Here is a 20,800-nt window from a genome sequence, read left to right on the forward strand (position 1 = left end):
GATGTGATGTCTCTATCCTTAGAGGTGTTCAAGACTCAACTGGACCTGTACCAGAGCAACTCGGTCTGACCAGACCTGCTTCTGCCAGGGTGTTGCACTAGGTGACCTCCAGAGGTCCCTGTGAACCTGCGATCGCAAGCTGTAGATATCCCCAAGTTAGTGCCGAGTTAACCAATTCCAGGCTCTGATCAGCCTTCCCAAGACTCAGAGACAATTAGCTTAGGTGTTGCCTACGTTCAAGGTACTACATTCAAGTGTACATGCTGTTTTGGGAAACCAAGCTAGTTTCTTTGATTGCTCTACGTTGCATTGAGCAGCCACAGCAACTTGGTCAGACTTACTTAAGAATCATTAGATGGTGCAGTACTGGTGCAGCACTAGCTGTTGCACTCCTTAACAAGGTGTGCAATCAGTTCCACCATCTCAGAATGCCCTTGATGTACTGGAGTCTGAAACCTTTATTTTGATCACTATATGATGATGAGGTCAGTTCACAGTATTTTGTGTCAGAGTTTTCAATTCCTCCCCACGGTTAGGTGTTTTGTGCGATTGAGTTCTTGAAAGTTTTTGAAGTACTCAGAGACCTTTACATATAAAATGTAACACAAGTGCCAGTTGCATAACAAAATTAAATATAGAGATCATTCTCTGTTGCCTCATTCATGTTTCTTCTACCCATAGTTATAATGGGATGCTTTAATTGTGCGTGCATTTCCAGAAATGTATGTCTACTCCAAACAACCGATTTAACATTTGAAATAATCTGTTCCTTATCTACCTTTCTAGCTACTACTGAATGATACAGATGGAATTTTTAATTCCACTGGAATTAAAGAATTGCTTGGGCCCCCAGTGAGTATATGCTGCTTTATTAAATGTTCAGACTTGCTCTGTCTTTAGTTTCTCCTTTTGAGTACCATCTGGTACCATCTACCAGTACCAATTAATATGCCTCAGATATGTGTGTGTAGCTCCCACTAACTTGCAAGAAGCTGTGCAGGAGTACAACAGAGCAGAACTGAATCTTGTATGAATAATGAATTGTATTCATCTTGCATGTATATGAATTAATTTTTGCATTTTTACATTGAAGAAAACAGCTGAGGAGATTGACTTAGCTCTGGATCTGAACTATATGTTCCAAATAACAGAAATGGAACTGATGCAAAAATAGGGACTCAGTTTTACATTGCAATTCCTTCCCTTTTTTCTCTTGTTTTTCAAGTCATGAAACAATTTATATATATATATATATATAAAAGACTTCTATTAAATCGCTGGTTAGGAATGCAAAGCTCCAGGGTAGGAGTTTTGTCTCACAGCAATTAGAGTTGGATATGTGAAGCTGGAAATCTCATGGGAGAACCACAGGTGTGAAATTTCAAGCTCTGCTTTGAAGCCAGGATTTTATCACAATTCAGTCAAATATTTGAAATTCTTGATGCTTCTTGGTACTGGTTTCAAATCCTAGGGTTAGATCCACATAGAAACTTACCTTCTTTGTGCTGTCTAGTCTATGCAAACTTAGAGCTTAAGTGGCCCACTAAACAACAATATGTTTTCCTTTGCAAAATTTTACTCCCTAAAACTAAGCATCATGCTTCACAACCAGTTCAATTTGCAGAGTTTTTTTTGTGTGTGTGTTTTATTTTATATATTTTCATGCTTGATTTATATGCTAGGTAAACTCACAAAGTGAGCCTAGTTCTCCTCCTAATATTCAATTCTTGTTGAAACAAGGAAGACGAGAATTTGACTCTACTTATCCACAGTGAAATGTTCTACACACAATCTAGTGGATAAAATTTTGTCATCCACAGATAGCCAGCAGCTCAGTGGACAAGGCGAAGAGAGGGCTACTGTGTTCCCTATGATATCCCCTAGAAAAGATTCAAAGGCTGAAATTGTATGTGTTTGATATGGGGAAAACGTCAACTTTCTTCTGCTTTTCCTTGCTGTCTGTCCCTTCAGTTTTGGAAAGTCTCAGAAAACAAATAAACAAAAAAAAACTGTAAGATTGGGGCACTATGCACAGTTTGCAAGTTAGCACTAGCTGAAAGAAATTCTTTTTCCAGTTTCAGATCAATTAATAGTCACAGGTTAGGAGGTACATGTAAACTCCGCTCTGTTTTTCACATCCATAATTCGTGTTTGTTTGGGGGTTTGTGCGTTTTGCAGGGGCCAGATGGCAAGCCAGGTCTACCAGGATTTCCTGTAAGTATTATGTTCCTGGGATTTAAATACATATTCTTGAATGTACTTAATATTTTAACATTCATGTAGTATAGAATTTATACAAAACCCGATAAATTGTCATATGAGAGAACACAGGTCTTAATACAGTCAACAGCATATTATGCTGTGGTGAAAATGAACTCAGTGTTAAGACCTTACTGCAGTTTAGATTCAGGCATACGATCTCAAGATCCTTTCTCTATTGCCTAACTCAGAAGAAAGCTGGGAAAGCTGATAAATGATGTTGGCAAAATGCTGGCAAATTGCCTGAAGTTTTATAGAAGGTTGTTTACTGAGTGGGTCCTGGTTATTGTAGACTGCATTGGAAACCAATAAATAAATAAATAAAACACTTTAAGCAAAATATTTTTATTTAAAAATGAGTTTGTAAGATTGAGAAAGTTATTCAAGGAATTTATACTCTCTGTCATTATAAGAATTTCTACAGGTACAAGAACACCATTATTGTCCTTACCTCAGCTCTTTTCTCTAGCTCTTGGCTAATGTAGAAATCATGTAGACTTGAATTTGATTCTTGGTGGGTGAAATTCTGACCTAGGCCAAATATTTTCTTCACATAAGATAGAGAAATTATGTTTTTTTCCATACATAAAATCTATATTTTAGGGAAAATAATAATTTTTAAAAGTTCCCTAAAAATGTACCTTCAGAAATTCTTCTGAACTCCATCTGGCTGATTGAAGTGAGAGAGAATAGAGGAGGAAGGAAGAAAAAATAGGCTGAATTTCCACTTTTATTAATGTTTGCTCTTTTTCCATGCATGACTGTGTGCATCTTCTACATTGATGAAAAACACCAGGGTGTTAGTTTTGTTGTTTTTAACAGATTCTCCCAAGACAGCAATTTTGTTTTAAAAATTGTTTAGATTACAATCAGAGTGATTTAAAGTTTAGGATTTAACATTCCACTTATTTAAAATTAGATTTAGTAAAATGGCCCATTTCTGTATTATCAGTAGACCTCACCACAGGTTTATTTATGTATTTATTTTTACGTAGGGCCCTCAGGGACCAAAGGGAGATACTGGGTTACCTGGACTACGAGGACCTAAAGGACAACAGGTAAGAGAAAATGAGTAGGGAAAAGCGCAAGCTGCAAACAAGTATTTGGTGTCATTAAAAGTTTTATGATTTTGGTTTTGTTAGGGAATAGGCTGTTAATAAGTTTATGTGAAAATTTTTCTAAATGGAAGTTGAAGCAGCACTGAACAAAATAACTTGGTATCTTGCTGAGAGCTGACGTTCTGTCCCCAGCATTGAAATTCTGCAATGCAGTGTGCACTTATCGGAATAAGTTTGCATAAACATTAAACATGCGGTGACCTTTTCCTGCAAGCTGATCATCTGTGCTGACAGCCTGGGATCCTAACTGAAAGGCCAAATATATAGGGATAATCTTTTCCTCCTCCTGCCTTAGCACCAAGGGCTTTGCCTACAGAAGCATATTGCAATGTTTCTGTTCCCAAAGAAAGTGTGACCTGGGGAACTCTTTCCTCTGGGCTCTTTCTCTTCTTTCTACGCTATCAGGTTTACACTGTAGCACTGCCAAGATACGACTAAGGACTGATTTTGTTTTGTAAATAGCACAGTTGTTGTTTCATTCTTCTCTCCTTCTCCTCCGCCTGCAGGAAGCTCTTCCTCTTATGTTTTGTGTTTGTAAGTAGCTGACCTCACTTTCTCACAGATAATACAGGTTTGGGAATGGTTAATTGCAGTTTGAAATGAGACTGTAGATGAATGTCACCTTTGGTGCTTGGAAAGAAACGCCCCAGGCCACAAATGCCAGCCCCCTTTTGGCACAAGGATTCCTGTTGTTTTACCAAGTGTGTAAAATCATCAAGCTCAGCCTTAAAACCAGTGAAGTCCCTACTGGAAGCAATGCAAAACTGTGCAGTTGATATATTAAACGCTCGCCAGTGACATGGTGGTTCTCAGGCTGATTACAAGGTGAGAACACCAGATTACGCTGAGGATTAATGATCACAGGAAGCAGAGTGAAGCTGCACACCGATTTCACATTATAGTGTTTTTGTCTGACTAATCTGTAAAACCTGAACAGCAATATTGCTGCTTTGACATTTCCTGCTTCACTGACGGCTGCTTTGTAAACACTAAAAAATGCTTTGCTAATTTCAGGGTGAAAAGGGAGAACCAGGAGCTCTTGTTGCTGCTGATGGATCTTTAACTGAATTATTAGGAAGAAAAGGGCAGAAGGTGAGCTAACGCTGCTTTGTGTTCCTCCTTGGCCACCATGTTGCCACCCTCCTCTGCTAGATTTTGCGTTAAGTTCTCTCTGTCATCTGTGTGTTTTTCTATCCCTAACAGGGAGAAGCTGGAGCAGTAGGACAGGCAGGACCAATGGTAAGAAAAAATTGTCCAAAGCTGCATGGATTCTTTTCCATTTGGTTTGGTTTTTACGGATATTACTAAATGCAAGATAGTCTTACTTTACTTCTGAGCAGAGGTGAAATATTTATGCTTAAGTAATACTCATGTTTAAGGACAGGCAATGTTCTTTAGAAAAAAATGTAGTTGGTATATATGTGGTGCTGTAAGCTACTTACTTGACTGAGGATTTAAATTCAGGTTGTACAAATGTATCTTTTTTAGGTCAATAGTGAAATATCTTCAAAGCTAGGAACTTACACAACTTAGAAGGAGTTGTGAACTTGTAGAGAGGACTTGAGTGAACTGGTAGAGAGGGAGGGGCTCCAATTACCATCTTCTACTATCTGAAATGCAGCTTCATATAGTTGAGCATATAGGCAAGGTGAATTAAAGGATGTCCTTGCCATCACTGGGTTCAGTGATAATGCTAGAGGGGAATTTGGGACTCATATCCTATCTCAAGACTTGGTTCTGCCAGTTCCTCTTCCTGCTCAGACCGTTGTGCTGAACTGTCCAACTACAATCCAAGTTCATTATAACAATCTATTTTTCAAGTTAGTGAAAGCACATGAGCATTTCCACACTAAAGGAAGCTGTGATGATAAACAGAAGTGTGTGGCTCGCATAAGTCAGAAAAAGTGTAGTGAATTACCTCCAAAACCTTAAGGCTATAAAGGTAACAGGCCATTGCCAGTTCAGTAACAACAGCTGACATTGAGATAATGGACATTAGTAGCTTCCAGAGTTCATCTTCAGAGAAACCCAGGATGGTGCTAAGGTTTGTTTTGTTAGTATTTAAGGGATACTAAGAACACTGGGCCTCTTCTTTTTATCTTTGCCGTACTGAAACAGTCTATATATGACCCAGAATGTAATTTTCCCCCAAAACCTAAAAGACAAGAAGAATCTATTTGCCAAAGAAGTCATGATTGAGGCTTCCAAGTGTGTACTCATAGTACTGTGAGAGGGTTGTGAAATGCTGTTTTGATCCTTCATGTTCAGAAAAGAGATCAGAGATCTGGTGGCAGCTGCTTTTGCTCTCACCGCTAGGCAGGACTTGAGACAGGAGATAACCTAAAATCTTGCTGCCGCTCCAGCCCTGATACACTGACAAACTTAGAAGTAAACAGCAGAGTCCATGATTTTTCTTCCTAGTTACTCACCTCAACTTTAAATCTAGATCTTTCCATGATAATGGGCACAAATTCGAATCAAAACTGTGTGTTGTCTATCACCCAATCTCCCTGGTCACATAGGAAAACACAAATCCTAGTATTCTTAGTCCAGAATTCCTCAGTTTGATCAATGCTGCTGAGAGCCGTGATTCATTTTAGTATTCTCCAATAGTAAAACCCCCTTTGCCGTTGGTGGGTATCTTGTGCAACTATAATGTTTATACTGCAGAGTGCTTGATCAGGGCCTCTGGAATATAAATTGCCATAGTTTGGGTGCCAGTGGTTCTTTTCCACTTTAAAGCCCTAGCCCAAGATCAGCTTTGAGATAACTGGAAACTCTGATTGCTCCTTTGTGCCATGAGAGGCAGAATGAGTTCATAGACCACTTTCAAAAATTTGAAAAAAAAAAATAAAAAAAAGAGTAGGAGCCGTTAGTAAGAACCACAGCATCTGTCTGCTACAGTTGACTCTCTTGACTCCTTTGCTGTTATATATGAAACTTCCTTTTCTGATAAGCCATTTCCTCACATTTCCTCATGTCTCTCTCTCACTTCTAGTTGTGGCTGCTTGCACGTGTCTTTTGCAGTTGGTAACATTTGTCAGGGGAGGGCTGCAGTCTTGACATAGGAAATAGTGAAGGTGGCTTCAGCACAGCACAATCAGAGGCTTCTCTTTATTTAAACTAATAAGCAAAAAGCCTGTTTCTAGTCATCTTGGTGGCTAAGTAAGGCTCAGATTCCTGAGATCCTCAGATCCCATTCCTGAATTTCATATCTAATGCAGTCATCAGTTTTGACATGATAAAAATATACATGGAAGTACTAGTAAGTGATATTCAATTTAAGGTTATATAATCTTTAATTTTACTTATCCTGTGGAATTCATTCTGAAATGCACCTTTTTTGTTGTTGTTAATGACAGCTGCTAATTGCAAAATACTTGATTATCAACTTCTGTTTGATGCATAAATCTTTGAATATATTTTCGATGAATGTAGATCATTTTTCAGTTAAATAATATTACATAAATACTTGCCAGCTTTAAATGTAAATGACAACTCCATCACTTTGGCAATGACTTAATTCAGAAAATGGATTGGTGAGAGACTGATATTTAAATCTAGAGGCTATTCCTTCATCAAGATTCTGTTATCAGATGAGATGCAAAATCCTGAGTACACAAAAGATTCCTTGGTATTTTTTTAGCTCTTAACTTAGCCACACTTCCTATATGCCCAGATACCAGGGCTACAGCATTGGGCTCTGAATAACATGCCTCAGTTCTGTCACAGGCTTCCTGGGTTATGTCACGCAACTCATGCCTCTCTTCCCTCAAGTGTAAAGTGAAGGCAATGTTGCTTAATTTTGTAAAGCATACTGAAATCTAAGGGTAGAAAACCCGAAAATGTATAAGAATGCATTTTTAGTACACCAAGGGGCACTAATCTAGTTTGACCCTATATGCACTTTCCCAAGAAGCAACCCAAATCCTCTGTATCTTTAAATCATGGAAAGACAGATCAGAGGGAGTGGATGCTCATTCCTCTGTTGTGCAATGGGAACAACACATGAAAAGTTCCTGTTCTGATTGTCACAGCCCTTGAGCATGAGGTGTTTTAGGGGTTTTATTGCATAGGATTTACACAGAACTCTATACATTGGTGAAATTAGCAGTAATGATGCCCTGTGACCTCTCGGTAGTGATTATATCAGAAACTGGAAAAAGCAAAGTAACTATGAGTTCAGCTTCATGCTGTGCACTGTTCATAGCTGGAAATCAAACAGTTCTTCTGGTCCTTCCCAGGCAGGCCCCAGAGGTGCTGGTAGCAGCAAGGCTTCAGTGCTGCCATGCAGAGAACTTTTTGAAAAGACTCTGCTGTCGGCATTGAGTGAAGGCGGTTGTAGCTCCTCACCCAAAATATGTATTTCAACTAGGTGAAAGAAACTGAAAGGAGCAAAAACAGTCAGGAAGCATATCGACACTGTTCCCAACACTGCTTTTGCTTAAGTAGGCAGGCAAATGAGGGAAACAAGGACTTCTGATCTTGGAGTTAAGCAGAGAAATAGCAGAAAAGATTTATGTATCTAGAGCATTTCCATGGATCCTTAACTTGTCAGATTTTGCAGATCATCAATTTTCTTTTCTGCATTTCTTTTTTCTTTCCTTACTGTCTGTTTTCACCTCCTTAGTTCTGATTTGATTTCTCTCACTCTTCCATTTTGTTTAATTCGTCTTCTATTCCTTCTTAGTCTCCACGTTCCTGATTAATGAAGAGGAGTGACTGACAAAATGAGGAGTTTCTCTTGTTTTCAATTATTTGCTAGTCATCCTTTGAAGTAGTAGTTATGATGCCAACAAAAGTTGGTGATGTAAAGTGACATGCCTGAATTGGCGTAGGTGGTGAAACTACGAGCTTTTCTTTTATCAGCATAAATCTGCATTAACCACCATATTGCAGATAATAATAGCCTTTTTTTTTACAATAAATGTACTGATAGCACAGTAATTTCTCAAGATTAAACATATAAATTGTCACCTGTGAAAGGTATGTACATCACATCTGTAAACAGAAAGACTATTAAACCCCCCATTGTTTTAGGTATTTGAAGTACCATTTTCGGATTTTATGCAACCTCCCTCACATGAGGTCTTCACCTTGTGTCTTCTATCCACAGGCCAAAACTTGACTGTGACTTATGAATCACTGCTGAAGTTAAAACACAACACCATAATGCCAAGTGAGGGGTGTCCCTCAGCATTTCACCAGTCTGAAAAAAGAAAAGTGAAAATGAAACCAGAAAAGTTAACACACATATAAAGAAACTGCCCAGACTCTGGTGGTTTTGTTGAGCCTTGGGAAGCTGACAGCAGGATGAAAGCTTGTGGTTTTGCTCAAGTTTACTGCTTTGTAAACCTGCTCACTTTCTGGCTGTTTAAAGATAAAATGCTTGTAAATACCAAACCATGGATCACCCATAGCCCTGGGCAACTTATCCTGAGGGGCCTGTTTTCCCCTCAGTTTCTTGTCAGTATGGTCAAATAGGTTACTCTTGTGTAAAGAATCATCATCTCTGCTTCAACTAGTAGCACAGTAAATCCGTATACCAAAGATGGCAGGAAGTATGTGGTCATTTGGTAATATATAAAGTCTTAAATTTTCTCGCAGGCTCTGACACAAAAATATTTAGAAAAAAAAAAAAACATAAAACCAAAGAGCAAATATATAAGCATACACTACTACAAGAGACTTCCGTTTTAATATTGGTTGATTAATTTAACTTTCCTTTATACTTTGGTGCCTGGCAGCTCAGTTTTGAATTTTACACCCCATAAATGGCTGAGAATTCATACTTCTTTTCAGAGGACCAATCTTTTTCCAAAACAGAGTTCAATTTTGTACGCATTCCTCTCAGTTTCTGAAATCCCTTAGAACTATGAGTAGAGAGCATATTTTGTGCATTGTCTGTGGACTATCACAGACTGAAAATGTGACTGTGACTATGGTATCCTTTCTAAGTAATCAAACATATGTCACAATTTTGTTCCATTTAAAATTTATTCTATTTTATTCTTCTTCTCCATAATCCCACTTTCCTTTCTGTTCAGGGACCAATAGGACCTCCTGGACCCAAAGGAGCACTTGGTTTCCCAGGACGCCCAGTACGTATTAAGCACTCTGAAGTGGAATAAAGTTAGATCAGCTGCTTCTGAATGCATGCTGAATTGTTTCTACTTATTCTACTTATTTCAGGGCCGCCCGGGACTGAATGGAATGAGAGGTGTGAAAGGTGAACGAGGTGAAGCATTACATGTAAGTTCTTCTTATATATTGTAAATTAATTGAAAAATTGTAAAACCTTAAATCAAATCCATTTATATGAATCCCTTGAAAATGATGGCAGGACTAAAACAGCCAAGAAGATCTAGAAATGATGATATGCTTCTGTTATTTTTCCTTTTTAGTAACAGTCATTGGAAAGTCAAAGTCTGGGTCCCTCTAGACAGCTCTTACAGGTATACATAGTTGTATCAGATCCAGGTGAAAGGTGTGAATTCATTGCAAGCATAGGTTCAAATAGGCACAGGATTTGAGGTTGCAAATTTTTTTCATTTATCTCGGAGTTCCTCATTCAAGTTATCAGTATGAAACCTCGTGGGAGCTTATATTCACATGCTAGCTATCCAGCACAGGTACCAAGAGCACTTAAGCATATATATGATGTCTTTAATGAAGAGTCACTTACCCTGGTAACAAGCAGATAACTGCAGACACCAGCTACCTGCTTTAGCTGTAGTGTTGTATCCAGAACAATAACGACTTCCTTGTCCCTGAAAGACGATAGAACTTGCACGCCCACCTATATCCTGCAATTGTGGAATGAAAAGTGATAAACCAAACGCCTGGTTCAGCCACTCCATTCTTATGAATAGCATTCATACAAATAATCTCATAGCAAACAGTTAGAATTGAGTACTTGACAATAAGCACTGCTTAGCATAAGCAATAAGTTTAAGAATAGCATATTTTTTACTTTTTTACTTGGCAGAGTAATTCATGTGGCTGTTCCAATGTACTGGGGAGATGTGTGCTAGAAAAAAAGTAGTACCTATAACACAGCAGTAATATTATAATATTTTATCTGCATCAAAAAGAGGCTGAAAAAACCCATTTACTGTATTATCATAGAAATCCTAAGAAAACAAGGATCAGTTAGGCAAGAGGAAAGATTAAGTCAATCTCACTGTATTTCAATGGAACACATTTTGTAAATTATTTCTGTTGTATTAGTCTTCTGTTTTTCCTTTGTTCAAAAAAAAAAAAAAAGCAAACCGCCCAGTGTGAAACATAGGATAGGGTTCTTTTTCCTGAAATAATAATCTTAGACCACTTTGTTTTTCCTTTGTTTAGGTTAAATATGAAATTTCTCTTTGCAGCTTAGGCTAGTCTCGCAAGTTCATCTTTCCCTCAAGCCATGTAATATAAAACTTCATGATTAAATTGAGCCCTCTGGACCCCTTGTCCTTCTTTCCTTAGGCTCAACTGAATTGTATGTGAAAGGATCTAATATCTTTCTTATTCAACTTTCTCTTACCAGGGCCCCCCTGGCTTGCCTGGCCCTCCAGGACCCCCTGGACCTCCAGGACGGATAGTTTATATCAAAGGAGTAAGTATGGCTAGGACTCAGTTGCTCTCTCACTTTAGCAGAAATAAGCAGAAATATTCTTCTCTTGAAATGGTTTGCAAAGTGAATCCACAAAAGTTGTTTCAAGCAACACAGTTTACAGCAGTCTACTTTACTTGTGTGCATGGGGAAAAATCTTTTTAACTGAGCCACTGTGGTGTAAGAGTTTTGCCCCACACGGGTAGACTGGGACGTGCTGATGGAACCAGGAGAATTCTCTATCAATAAATGGAAGTCACTATTCAGGATGCTGACCTCAGCCTCCAGGCCTCATCCTGACATTTCTTTTAGATCTCTTTGCTGTATTATGTACTATATTATCACCTATGTTCATTAAATTCATTTCCCTCCCTATTTCCAATAGACAGTTTTCCCAATCTCTCCCAGACCTCATTGCAAAATGCCAGTAAGTTACACACAATCTGCTCTTAGCAAAATGCATGGCCATGACAATATATAACCACAGTAGCTATACACATAACCACAGTAGCTATGCAGCTTTCCCCCTCCCTGCCTTCTGCTTTGCACCAGTTATGAGATGTATTTTACCTGCCTTCAAGATAACAGATTTCCAAGCGCTTAGATATTCAGAAATGAGCCACATACAAAACATGTGACAGATTACAAACATTGGAACCTTTTGCATAAAGTGCTTTGATTATTTGGTTGCCCTAACTCTCTTCATGCCTTTCCAAGCCTCATGTTTTCGTAGTGTAAGATTTGCTCTTGGGAGCTGAATGCTTATGCTTACATGTACACACGTTTTTCATATTCATTTATAAACAGTGTCTCCATGTAGTTATGTCTTTGGCTGTTTTCAATTTCCCTGTCTAAGGAGATGTAAGACTTCTTATCTATTTTGCATAACATTGAATGGTAGAGTCTCTTTTCTTTATTTGACCCTTAAATGCAACAGAACTATACATAAATCTTGACTATCTCATGAAGGCCAGCAGGTGAAGTTCTGCCTCTGCTGTCCAAAGTGAATGACAAAGCCCCCATTGCCTTCAAAAGACCTGCAGTTTTGTTTAATGTAGCACAAAAATTAGATACTACAATGAATTGTGAGCAATGTTTAGTATGATAGAACTTTCCCTACAGCAATACTGTAGTGTTAAGTCATGGGTGAGGTATTTGGGAGGATTCTGTCATTGAGAGCCACAGTCCTTCCCTGCATAGTGTGATGTGCAGCATGGCTGCTCTACTTTTCCACATTATAATAATTCATTTCCACAGTTTTGGCCTATACCTTTCAGGCATCATCTTCCCAGCTCTTTGAATACCCCCCCTTAAATCTTCCCAGTAATCTTTCTAGTACCTTATATAATCTTCTTGTATGATTTTTCCCCCCACAAAAAGAGAAGTTGGTCTGGATTAGTCAACTTCACCTGGTCAGAGCTTTGAAACCAAGCGGTACAACACCCTGAGCAACCTGCTTTAAGCAGGGGGTTGGGCTAGGTGACCTCCAGTGGTCCCTTCCAACCTCGACTTCTCTGTGAAATGATTCAAATGAATTTTAACTGAATTTCAGATGACAAAAATGTTTGCCTTTCAAGATGGTAGAATCAGTGAATAACAGTAACTTTTATGTGCAGAAATAATAGAAACTGTACTTATAAATACCTCTTCATGCATCTAAGTATGATAGATAGATTCGTCCTACTTTTGTGAATAATTTCCTAAACCTATCCAAGTTTATAGATAAGAAGTCTGCTGTACATGCCTACATAAATGAATATCCCTAAAGAACTACAGACTGAACCCCACAAGTTTTCCTCATGCGAACTGAACTTCTGAAGTAAATGGAGTTATCCATGTGAGTAAAGATTCTAAGAGCTAATACTGTAGTGTTAGTCAGATACAGCAGCTGTATTATGTGATTTTTAGTATGTTTGCTTCCCTTTATATGAATAGTATTAGTTAGTATTAAGATCTGTCCATTTCAGAGCACTCTGCCACATTTTAACTCCTGTACCACCCATTTTTGAAGACAGAGAGTGGAGGTAAGTAGCATGCCCATCATTACAGGAGAATGGAGTCAGTATGGTAGAACTAGAATAGAATAGTTTCTGCCTCCCAGTCTTGATCCCAATGCATATGGAGCATAAGATCATCAGACAGTAGGCATAATTATGATCTGATGAAAAAAATTACAAACAGTCTGTTATCTTACAAACAAAATTCAAATCCTGCTTTCAAATGCAGTGACATAAATTCAGAATCATTCTTCGAGAATAAGCTGAATTTTCTGATGTTTCACCAGCATGACTGAGAACAGGATTTGCTAATGCTTCCAAAATGCATGTTATTACCCTCTTGCTGAAAGCATGTTGCATGTTGAAGAGAGCACAATACTGAAAAAGGCTTCATCAGCTAATATTCAGACCTCATCAAACTGGAGATAATCACAGCTTTGTTACAATATTAACTGTGATAGCATGTAAATTATCCATGCTTTCCACTATGCACTTGAATCACAAAATGTGTATGGATGATTTTTATTAATTTCTCTTTGTCTGTAGGTGAACACTCCTTACCCAGGAAATCAAGAAGCTCTTAATGTCCAAGGTGAATAGTTCTTTGTCTTGAAACTTGCTTTAAATAATCTCTCTTTTTTGTGAACAAAAAGCATTGCTTTCTCTTGGATAGGGTGCGACTGATTTTGTGAGAAAACTGGAGGTGGTCTCTTTTTTTATGGGTCATTTCTGTTAGTCCTTTGCTCTTCAGATCATGTCTTGGTGCAATCTCAGCATGGAAGTCAAAGAGCAGATGAACCTAGGTCTGAACTTCTAAGGCTTAGATATATATATTTAGTAGAGTAACACAAGTTCTGCATGTCTAATGTTAGGAGTTTTCTGTCAGAGCTGACAAGTGGTCTGAGAACAAGCACGTGAGGAGTAGGTGCCACACACTGCTGCATTAAGTCTTTACTTCTCTCCTCTAGCAGTGCCCTTCAAATGCAAATTCTAAATTCTACTGACAATACATCACATCAGCCAACAAAGTGGCCTTATCCCTCAGATGTTTGACTCATGGTGTCAAAAAACCTTCCCTTCTCTGATCTCTGATCAACTGATGCCAGAAATTTAGCTTGTGATCGAAGCTCCCATCCTACTGCTCAAAAGTAAATGATCACAGGCAGAGTCAACACATACTGACTGCTGGAGCCCCAGAGAGGAACAAATTGCCTACAGTCCATGTGCTGGAGTGGGCTTAGGATTTTCTGCAGATACAGAAGAAGTGTTCTGCATCCCTTCATTTACAAGGAAGGTGACACCTACTGAAGAAAGAGTGCAGAAAGAAGCAGTCTGGAAACTTCTGTTGTAAAACAGGGCTCTAAAAATGAAGTTCTTTTCATCTCCCATATTTGTAGCATTTCTGCAAAACTAGAAGAAGGAAAAATGCTGTAAATATTTTTGTCCCTAAAAATGTTCAATAGTCATACAGAATAAGAGTGGAAGACTGCTGCAGAAAGCTGCAGAAAGTTGATGGAAACACTTTCTTACCAATGAAGTGTTTACGGGGCATGCACAGCAAAAAAGCTTCCACTGGAAAAGCAACACCAGGTCATGGACTTGGTGAAATTGTGCTCTAGCAAGCCAGAAATTGTTTCTGTGCCTTCCCTACTGAAGTTCACACCTGCAATGAGAACAGGTTAGAGTAGAGATTGTGCATTTAGCAATCTACCAACTCCCAGCATAGGTCACAACAGGAGCTGTCGCTATCATGGGGAGAGTGCTGCTAAAATTGCTTCAGGAGATGTGTCCTCTCATTGCCCTTGTGATACTTCAAAACACCTCCTGCATATTGCTCAGAATAGGACCAGCTCACCTTACACTTGGTCATTTCTCCCTGAAGTAGCTATAAAATGTTACTGTGTCAGAATGTCTCTGGAGATCTTCAAAACCCGTCCGGATGCAGTCCTGTGCAACGTGCTCTAGGTGACCCTGTGTGTGCAGGGTTGTACTAGATGAAATAAATCAGATCTAATAAATCTAATTAATCATTTTACCTAGATATTTTATAGGGCAAAGTTACCATGAAAATTGAACAATACCTGGAAAAATAGATTTATCCAGATTTATTTGGATAGAGTTCTACCCTCAGCTTATATAGAAGAAAAAATATGCCAAAAGTGTGTCTATTCTCAGAGAACATTTTCTTCATTGTCAGTATGTTTATGACATCAATGAGCAAAAAACCACCACATTTTTGGCCATTCACAGTTGCAGTTATCATTTACTGGTTTGTTCCTGAGCCTGGAGATGCTAGAGGATGTGTTGTCAAAGGTAGAAGTGTAACCCAAGAACTGACAAACATATCAACAAGAGAGTTAGCACACATTCTCGTTTTGCTTTGCTCAGAAGACGCTAGATTGGGTGGCTAAGTAAAGGAGAATGAAAGATTGACTTGCAGGAGACCTTGTTGCAGATGTGACTGATAAAGAAACACGGACCGTGGGCTGAAGAGAGAACACAGTCAGGCACACATTAAATCTTCACAAGGAGAGTAAGCAAAGCATATGTGTTATGGACTCAAACGTGAAATACCAGCTGCCGTTTTCATTTGAGTTTGGTTGTCATTGCAGGCATCTCTGTTGTTTGCAAATTCTCATGAATTTTGCTTCCTTGTCAGGTGCTAAAGGAAGTGGAGATTCCTGGGGAGCGCACAGTTCAACAAACATGAAAGGAGAAAAAGGAGAGACAGGGGCTCCAGGACCACCAGGTATTCTGAATATGACATTTCAGAAATATCCCATGGTAGTCCCACTCAGGGCAGGAGGTTGGACTAGATAATCTTCAGAAGTCCATTTCAACCAACTTTTTAATATTCTGTGCTTTATTTGTCATAATTATGAAAAGTATGTTTGGGCCAAATATATCAAATTACTGGTGCTAGGACCAACATAATAGAAGCTGCTCGCCAGACATTTATTTTTATGCAACAATCAAAAGTTGGTGCACATGGCTATTTTTTATATTTTCAAAAATAATGTGAAAAGCATGTTTGAAAAGATTGCTATTACAATTCACACAATCTTCCTTTCAAATGCAGTTTTTGAAAGCTCAGATATTGATATAAGGCTTTTCCCAATGACAGTAATTCTTTAAAACAGAAGGAGCAGTATATGAATATATATTCCTGTATAATATTTATATTCCTATATCATATTTATAATCTTTGTCCTCTTAAGTGCTTACAATAAATTTAAAACCATATATGTACATGGGTATTTCTTTGTTCCAAGCTCATGGTTCTGTTGATAATATTTGCTCTCTCTGAGAGGACCTGTTTGTTCTCATAAAAACTATTTTCTTGTCTTAATAATTTTTATTCTGATCAATATCCACCGCCACAACAAGAAGAAGACTGGACTAGATTTGCCCCTTAAGACATCATGCTCAAAGCTAATCATCACACATTTGACTCAAACATATTTGGCTGTTATAAATAGCTCTGAAAAGGTCCTTTTTTTCTAAAGGAATGACAAAGAAAGAGTATTTGAAGGCTTTTAAAACTTTTTGTGCTAGCTTGACGGCTTTGGTGGACTGCTATTAGCAGACAACAAAACCCAGCTGCTATAAATACCGATGCTGGTACTGTTTTTTTTTGCAGAAGAGCAATGAAAAGAAGTTATTCTAGGATCAGCAGAATAGCAGTAACCCTGATTCTTTCTTTAGCCTAGAAATGGAATAGCAAAACTGTAGTTAATTCAGAATTGCACAGGTACTGCTCGACTACCTCACTACAGCCAAAGCAGATGGAATGCTTTTCTTTTATCTCAGTTTCCATCAAATGGGTTAATTTGGAGGCTTTTCTTTCACTTTCTATCCAGCTACCCTTTCTGAAAAATTTGGAACTTTTCATCTTTGATACTTCCTTGCTTTCAAGTTTTACTAAAATTCACAAACAGATTGAAAATGAATTAAGGTGGAGGAGTGACAGACAAGATAGAACATTTATGCCTTGTTTCATTAGGAAACTGAACTAAAAATATCTGTTAGATATAAAGGTTAATGTTATTATTGTAAATCATTTTCCTTCAAACTCCTAAAACAGTAATATCTAAAGCAGTGCTTTTAAGACAGAAATTACAGATAATTATTCTACTAAAATAATTTTCTTCATTTTTCAGGTCCACCTCTGCCTCCATCATATTTCAGCCACTTTATTAATAGCATAAAGGTAATTATATCCCATTTGTGTTGAGCTCCATTAAGCTTTTTTTAAAGGAAATTTTACTATACACTAAGCAGAAAACTACAGTAGGGTGAAGCATAAAACAAAAAAAAAAGATATCTGCATCAGCAATTATATTCTATATTAATTTTCCGAATTTCAACTGGGTAAACAAGTTTATTAGAAGTATAGGGATTGTAGATGTCAGTAAATATATAAAGATTACTTTTGAAAATAGTTTATTACTTTACGCTGAGGCTTTTTACTCTCTCAGTGGTATAAAAGTGAATCATAACTTGTTGTTACCCAACATCAATTGGTACAAACTGTTTGCCATAAGTTAATGCTTTTGCTTCTGTGCCAGCTCAGGTAAGAGACATCCATTTACTAAAGGGGTGCTAGAAAAAATTAGCAGCAATTAACATACGAAAATAGTCAGTTATGCATAATACTATTTATCTTTCCAGCACAGTGAATAAAATAGGTAAAGTGATGGAAGACACTTTTATGCTTCCCCATAGTCCTTTCCTGAAGTGACTTATGAGAAAGAGTGTCTGTACCTTGATGTGTTTGGTCTCTATTCCATCATTCTCCTGATTGCTTTAAGTGACAGTACTTGAGTATCAACAAAATATCAATATTAATATTTTAACAGAAAAAAGCTGAGTTTGCTCTCAAACAATATAAGATGTAAAAAAAATGTAATCAATTTATCATTACTGATTCCACCAAAAATAGGGTTGTTACATAAGGATGCTGTTCATTTCCTTGAAAGACTTGTAGTTCTGTATTGTTTTTGGATTTTGTTTTTACTTTGCTGAGTGCACCGAAGTTATTCCTATGACATAAAGTGTGTCATCCGTGCATGGCAGACATGATGCGGCTTCTTTGATCTCATAGAGCACTGTCTGCAGCTTTCAAGTTTTAGCTACAAAGAACTGATTTTGCATCTAGTCCTTCAGCTCTCCAAAATGACATGTCATACAGAAAGCTTTATAGTCCTATTTACTGGGAAACCAACATGAAAAAATTGTCAGGGGAAGAGCTATACATAGTCACATCTCCCTTTCTGCAGCTACCCACCATTCTTGCTTTGCCCTTTGCTGCTTCTGCTCACAGGTTTATTTCTTGGAAGGGTGTACTAATGTAAACAACAAAAGTTGAAGGAAGAAAATCATCTGGAAAACAGAGAAATAATGTGAGGCAAAACCTCATGTTGCGGCTTATTTTGCACAAGGAGATAATGAATTAGTCTTTTGAGACTTCTTACTCATCACTTTATTCCTCAAACAAGTTGATAATTATCTTCGTAAATGAGGAGAAGAGAAGCAGCCCAAAGTATCTGCAATTTTGTGTGGTGCCTCTCGTATACAACCCTGTGCTGCTCTCTAGGATGGTCTTCACTTCACTACATACCTTTCCATATCTGTCAAATTCACATCAGTCTTTCTTTGCTTACTCCATGCTGTGAGGAAAAAGCAAAAAGTCTGTTTTTTGTGCTTCCTCTGACTTAACTTACACTCTCTTTGCTTCCAGCTACAGCACAGAACACAGTTGCTGCGTGGAAAGTCAGGAAACAGCAATAGAGCCAGTTTCCTCTGCCTCAGTTTCTTCCTCAAACCTCCACCCTGAGAAATCCTTGCATCTTCAATAGAAGATACCGTATCACTAAAGAAGGGAGGAATGTCAAAAAGCAGATAGTAAACTGATGCTATTCTTAAGCTGAGATCTTTCATGTTGCTTTAAAAGACCAGTCCATAGAGTGCATCTTGCCTCAGCTGAATGCTTTAAATTGTATTTTCTTCAAAGGGTGAAAAAGGAGACAATGGAGGCCCTGGTGTAAAAGGAGAAAAAGGAGAACCAAATGGAGGCTTTTTTCTGACGGGACCTCCTGGACCGCCTGGAAGACCAGGATCAGTTGTAAGTCATAAATGCTGTATATTAGGAATAATTGTGTGCACACATTGTTTTAACTTAGAAAGCACTAAATAGAGACAAACAACATGATGCTGAGAGCTATATATAAACTCATATGCTAAAAATTAGATTGGTAAGGGAAAGAGCTGCATTAAGCATAGGCACAGACATTTCAATATTGTGCATAGAATTAATTTTCCATGAAAAATTGATGCAATGCAGCTACTTAGCTGCCTACAACTACATCAAAATATAAGTTCATGCTATTAATAGCATTACAAATCAAGAGAGAACATACGACTTGTGAGGCTACTCTTTATGTCCTCAGAAAGGCCTAAATAGACTATACAAAATGAGGCAGAGACTGTCTTTAAAAAATATTGGCCACTCAAGTAATCCATCTTATTTTCTTCTCTAGTAATCAAAAAAAAAAACACAAATGAAAAGTCCAGTGTGTGTGGGTCTGGACTACTCCTTTAACATTTAGCTACTGTTTACTCCGCAGAATGGTTTAATCTCCTGGTAGTTGCCACCACGTTTGCTTTGGAATCTGCTGTCACTTTGCAAACTAGTTAATCCATGGAATCTGAAAACTAGTGCATGCATTGCCCATATACTAAACTAAACTCAAGATTTTTCATTTTCCATTAATTCCATGGCTCCTTGAGAAAAATCACCAATGGACTCATATCTAAATAGGGATGCTGTGGCCCACCTTTAGAAAATGCTATACAGAAAGATTAAAATCCTGAAGCAGTGAAGTTAATACAGTCAAATAAAATATTTTTGTAATTGATAGGGACCAAAAGGGGATTCCATTGTCGGACCTAGAGGACCTCCTGGATTACCTGGACTACCTGGTCTACCAGGTTATGGAAAAACTGGACCTCCTGGCCCACCAGGACCACCGGGACCACCAGGACCCCCTGCAATATATGGCTCAGGTAAGAAGGTGTGATTCTGTCTTTCACTGTACATATAAGCAATAGACATGCTTACATCTCCCCTTTCCATACCTGTTCTTCCAGCTATCCTTTCACTCTGCACACTTACATCAGATTTCATCCCTGGGGATGTGGATTGTAAGCAAGAGCGTAAAAAGAGAGCAGAAGCAAGCAAATTTCATTGGGGAGCACAAGAAAATCTTATTTAAGCTGTGTTTGGGAAGTCTGCCTAACAGAGGATGGCTGCATAGAGAGCTTTGTGAGACTGAGCAGTTAGCAAAATTTGGGAAAATTTTCATGTGACAACAAGAAGCTCTTCCCTGATAACAAGGACAGTACATACAACAGAGTTGAAGTCTAGAACAAAACTGCAGGAGAACTGCCCCTGAGAAGGTAGTTGCCATGCTAATGTTGAATACAAACAAAACAGTTTTGAGGTTGGTTATTGGACCTCTAATGATTTTTAACTCACTGGATTAGAAAAGGAGCAAAGTATGTCACAGATTTGAGGGAGGAGGTTATAACAAGGTGGTGCTGGAGCTTCTAATGCAAAAGAAATGCATTAATCCAGTATCAGTTCAAGCCAGTTTCTCTTTTGACTTCTCTTGGGTCACAAGTCTGCTAGTGACAGATGTTTTATATGTCCAGACCTTGGGCTAGGTTCTGGTAGACGGGTCTTGTGTGCCTCTGAGACTACCTAGCAAGTTTGCCTGAGTGAGAGACTCTGATTCTTCCCTTTGGGAACTGAGACCAGAAAG

At 38.2% G+C, this 20,800-nt stretch overlaps 1 protein-coding gene across 1 annotated transcript in view; it reads left to right on the forward strand.

The window, feature by feature from the left end:
• COL15A1 (collagen type XV alpha 1 chain) overlaps nt 1-20,800 on the forward strand; it is a 117,881-nt gene that overhangs the window by 88,830 nt on the left and 8,251 nt on the right. The window contains exons 23-36 of the mRNA XM_088533361.1: nt 787-852; nt 2,179-2,214; nt 3,255-3,317; nt 4,392-4,469; nt 4,581-4,616; nt 9,425-9,478; nt 9,570-9,629; nt 10,915-10,983; nt 11,366-11,407; nt 13,524-13,569; nt 15,637-15,726; nt 17,138-17,187; nt 18,991-19,101; nt 19,898-20,042. Of these exons, the coding sequence (XP_088389487.1) occupies nt 787-852; nt 2,179-2,214; nt 3,255-3,317; nt 4,392-4,469; nt 4,581-4,616; nt 9,425-9,478; nt 9,570-9,629; nt 10,915-10,983; nt 11,366-11,407; nt 13,524-13,569; nt 15,637-15,726; nt 17,138-17,187; nt 18,991-19,101; nt 19,898-20,042 (946 nt within the window). The remainder of the gene's footprint in view (nt 1-786; nt 853-2,178; nt 2,215-3,254; nt 3,318-4,391; nt 4,470-4,580; nt 4,617-9,424; nt 9,479-9,569; nt 9,630-10,914; nt 10,984-11,365; nt 11,408-13,523; nt 13,570-15,636; nt 15,727-17,137; nt 17,188-18,990; nt 19,102-19,897; nt 20,043-20,800) is intronic.

The sequence above is a fragment of the Tinamus guttatus genome, unplaced genomic scaffold (genome assembly GCF_059628265.1).
Source record: "Tinamus guttatus ecotype Peru unplaced genomic scaffold, ASM5962826v1 Tinamus_guttatus_pri_ptg000497l, whole genome shotgun sequence".
Lineage (NCBI taxonomy): Eukaryota > Metazoa > Chordata > Aves > Tinamiformes > Tinamidae > Tinamus > Tinamus guttatus.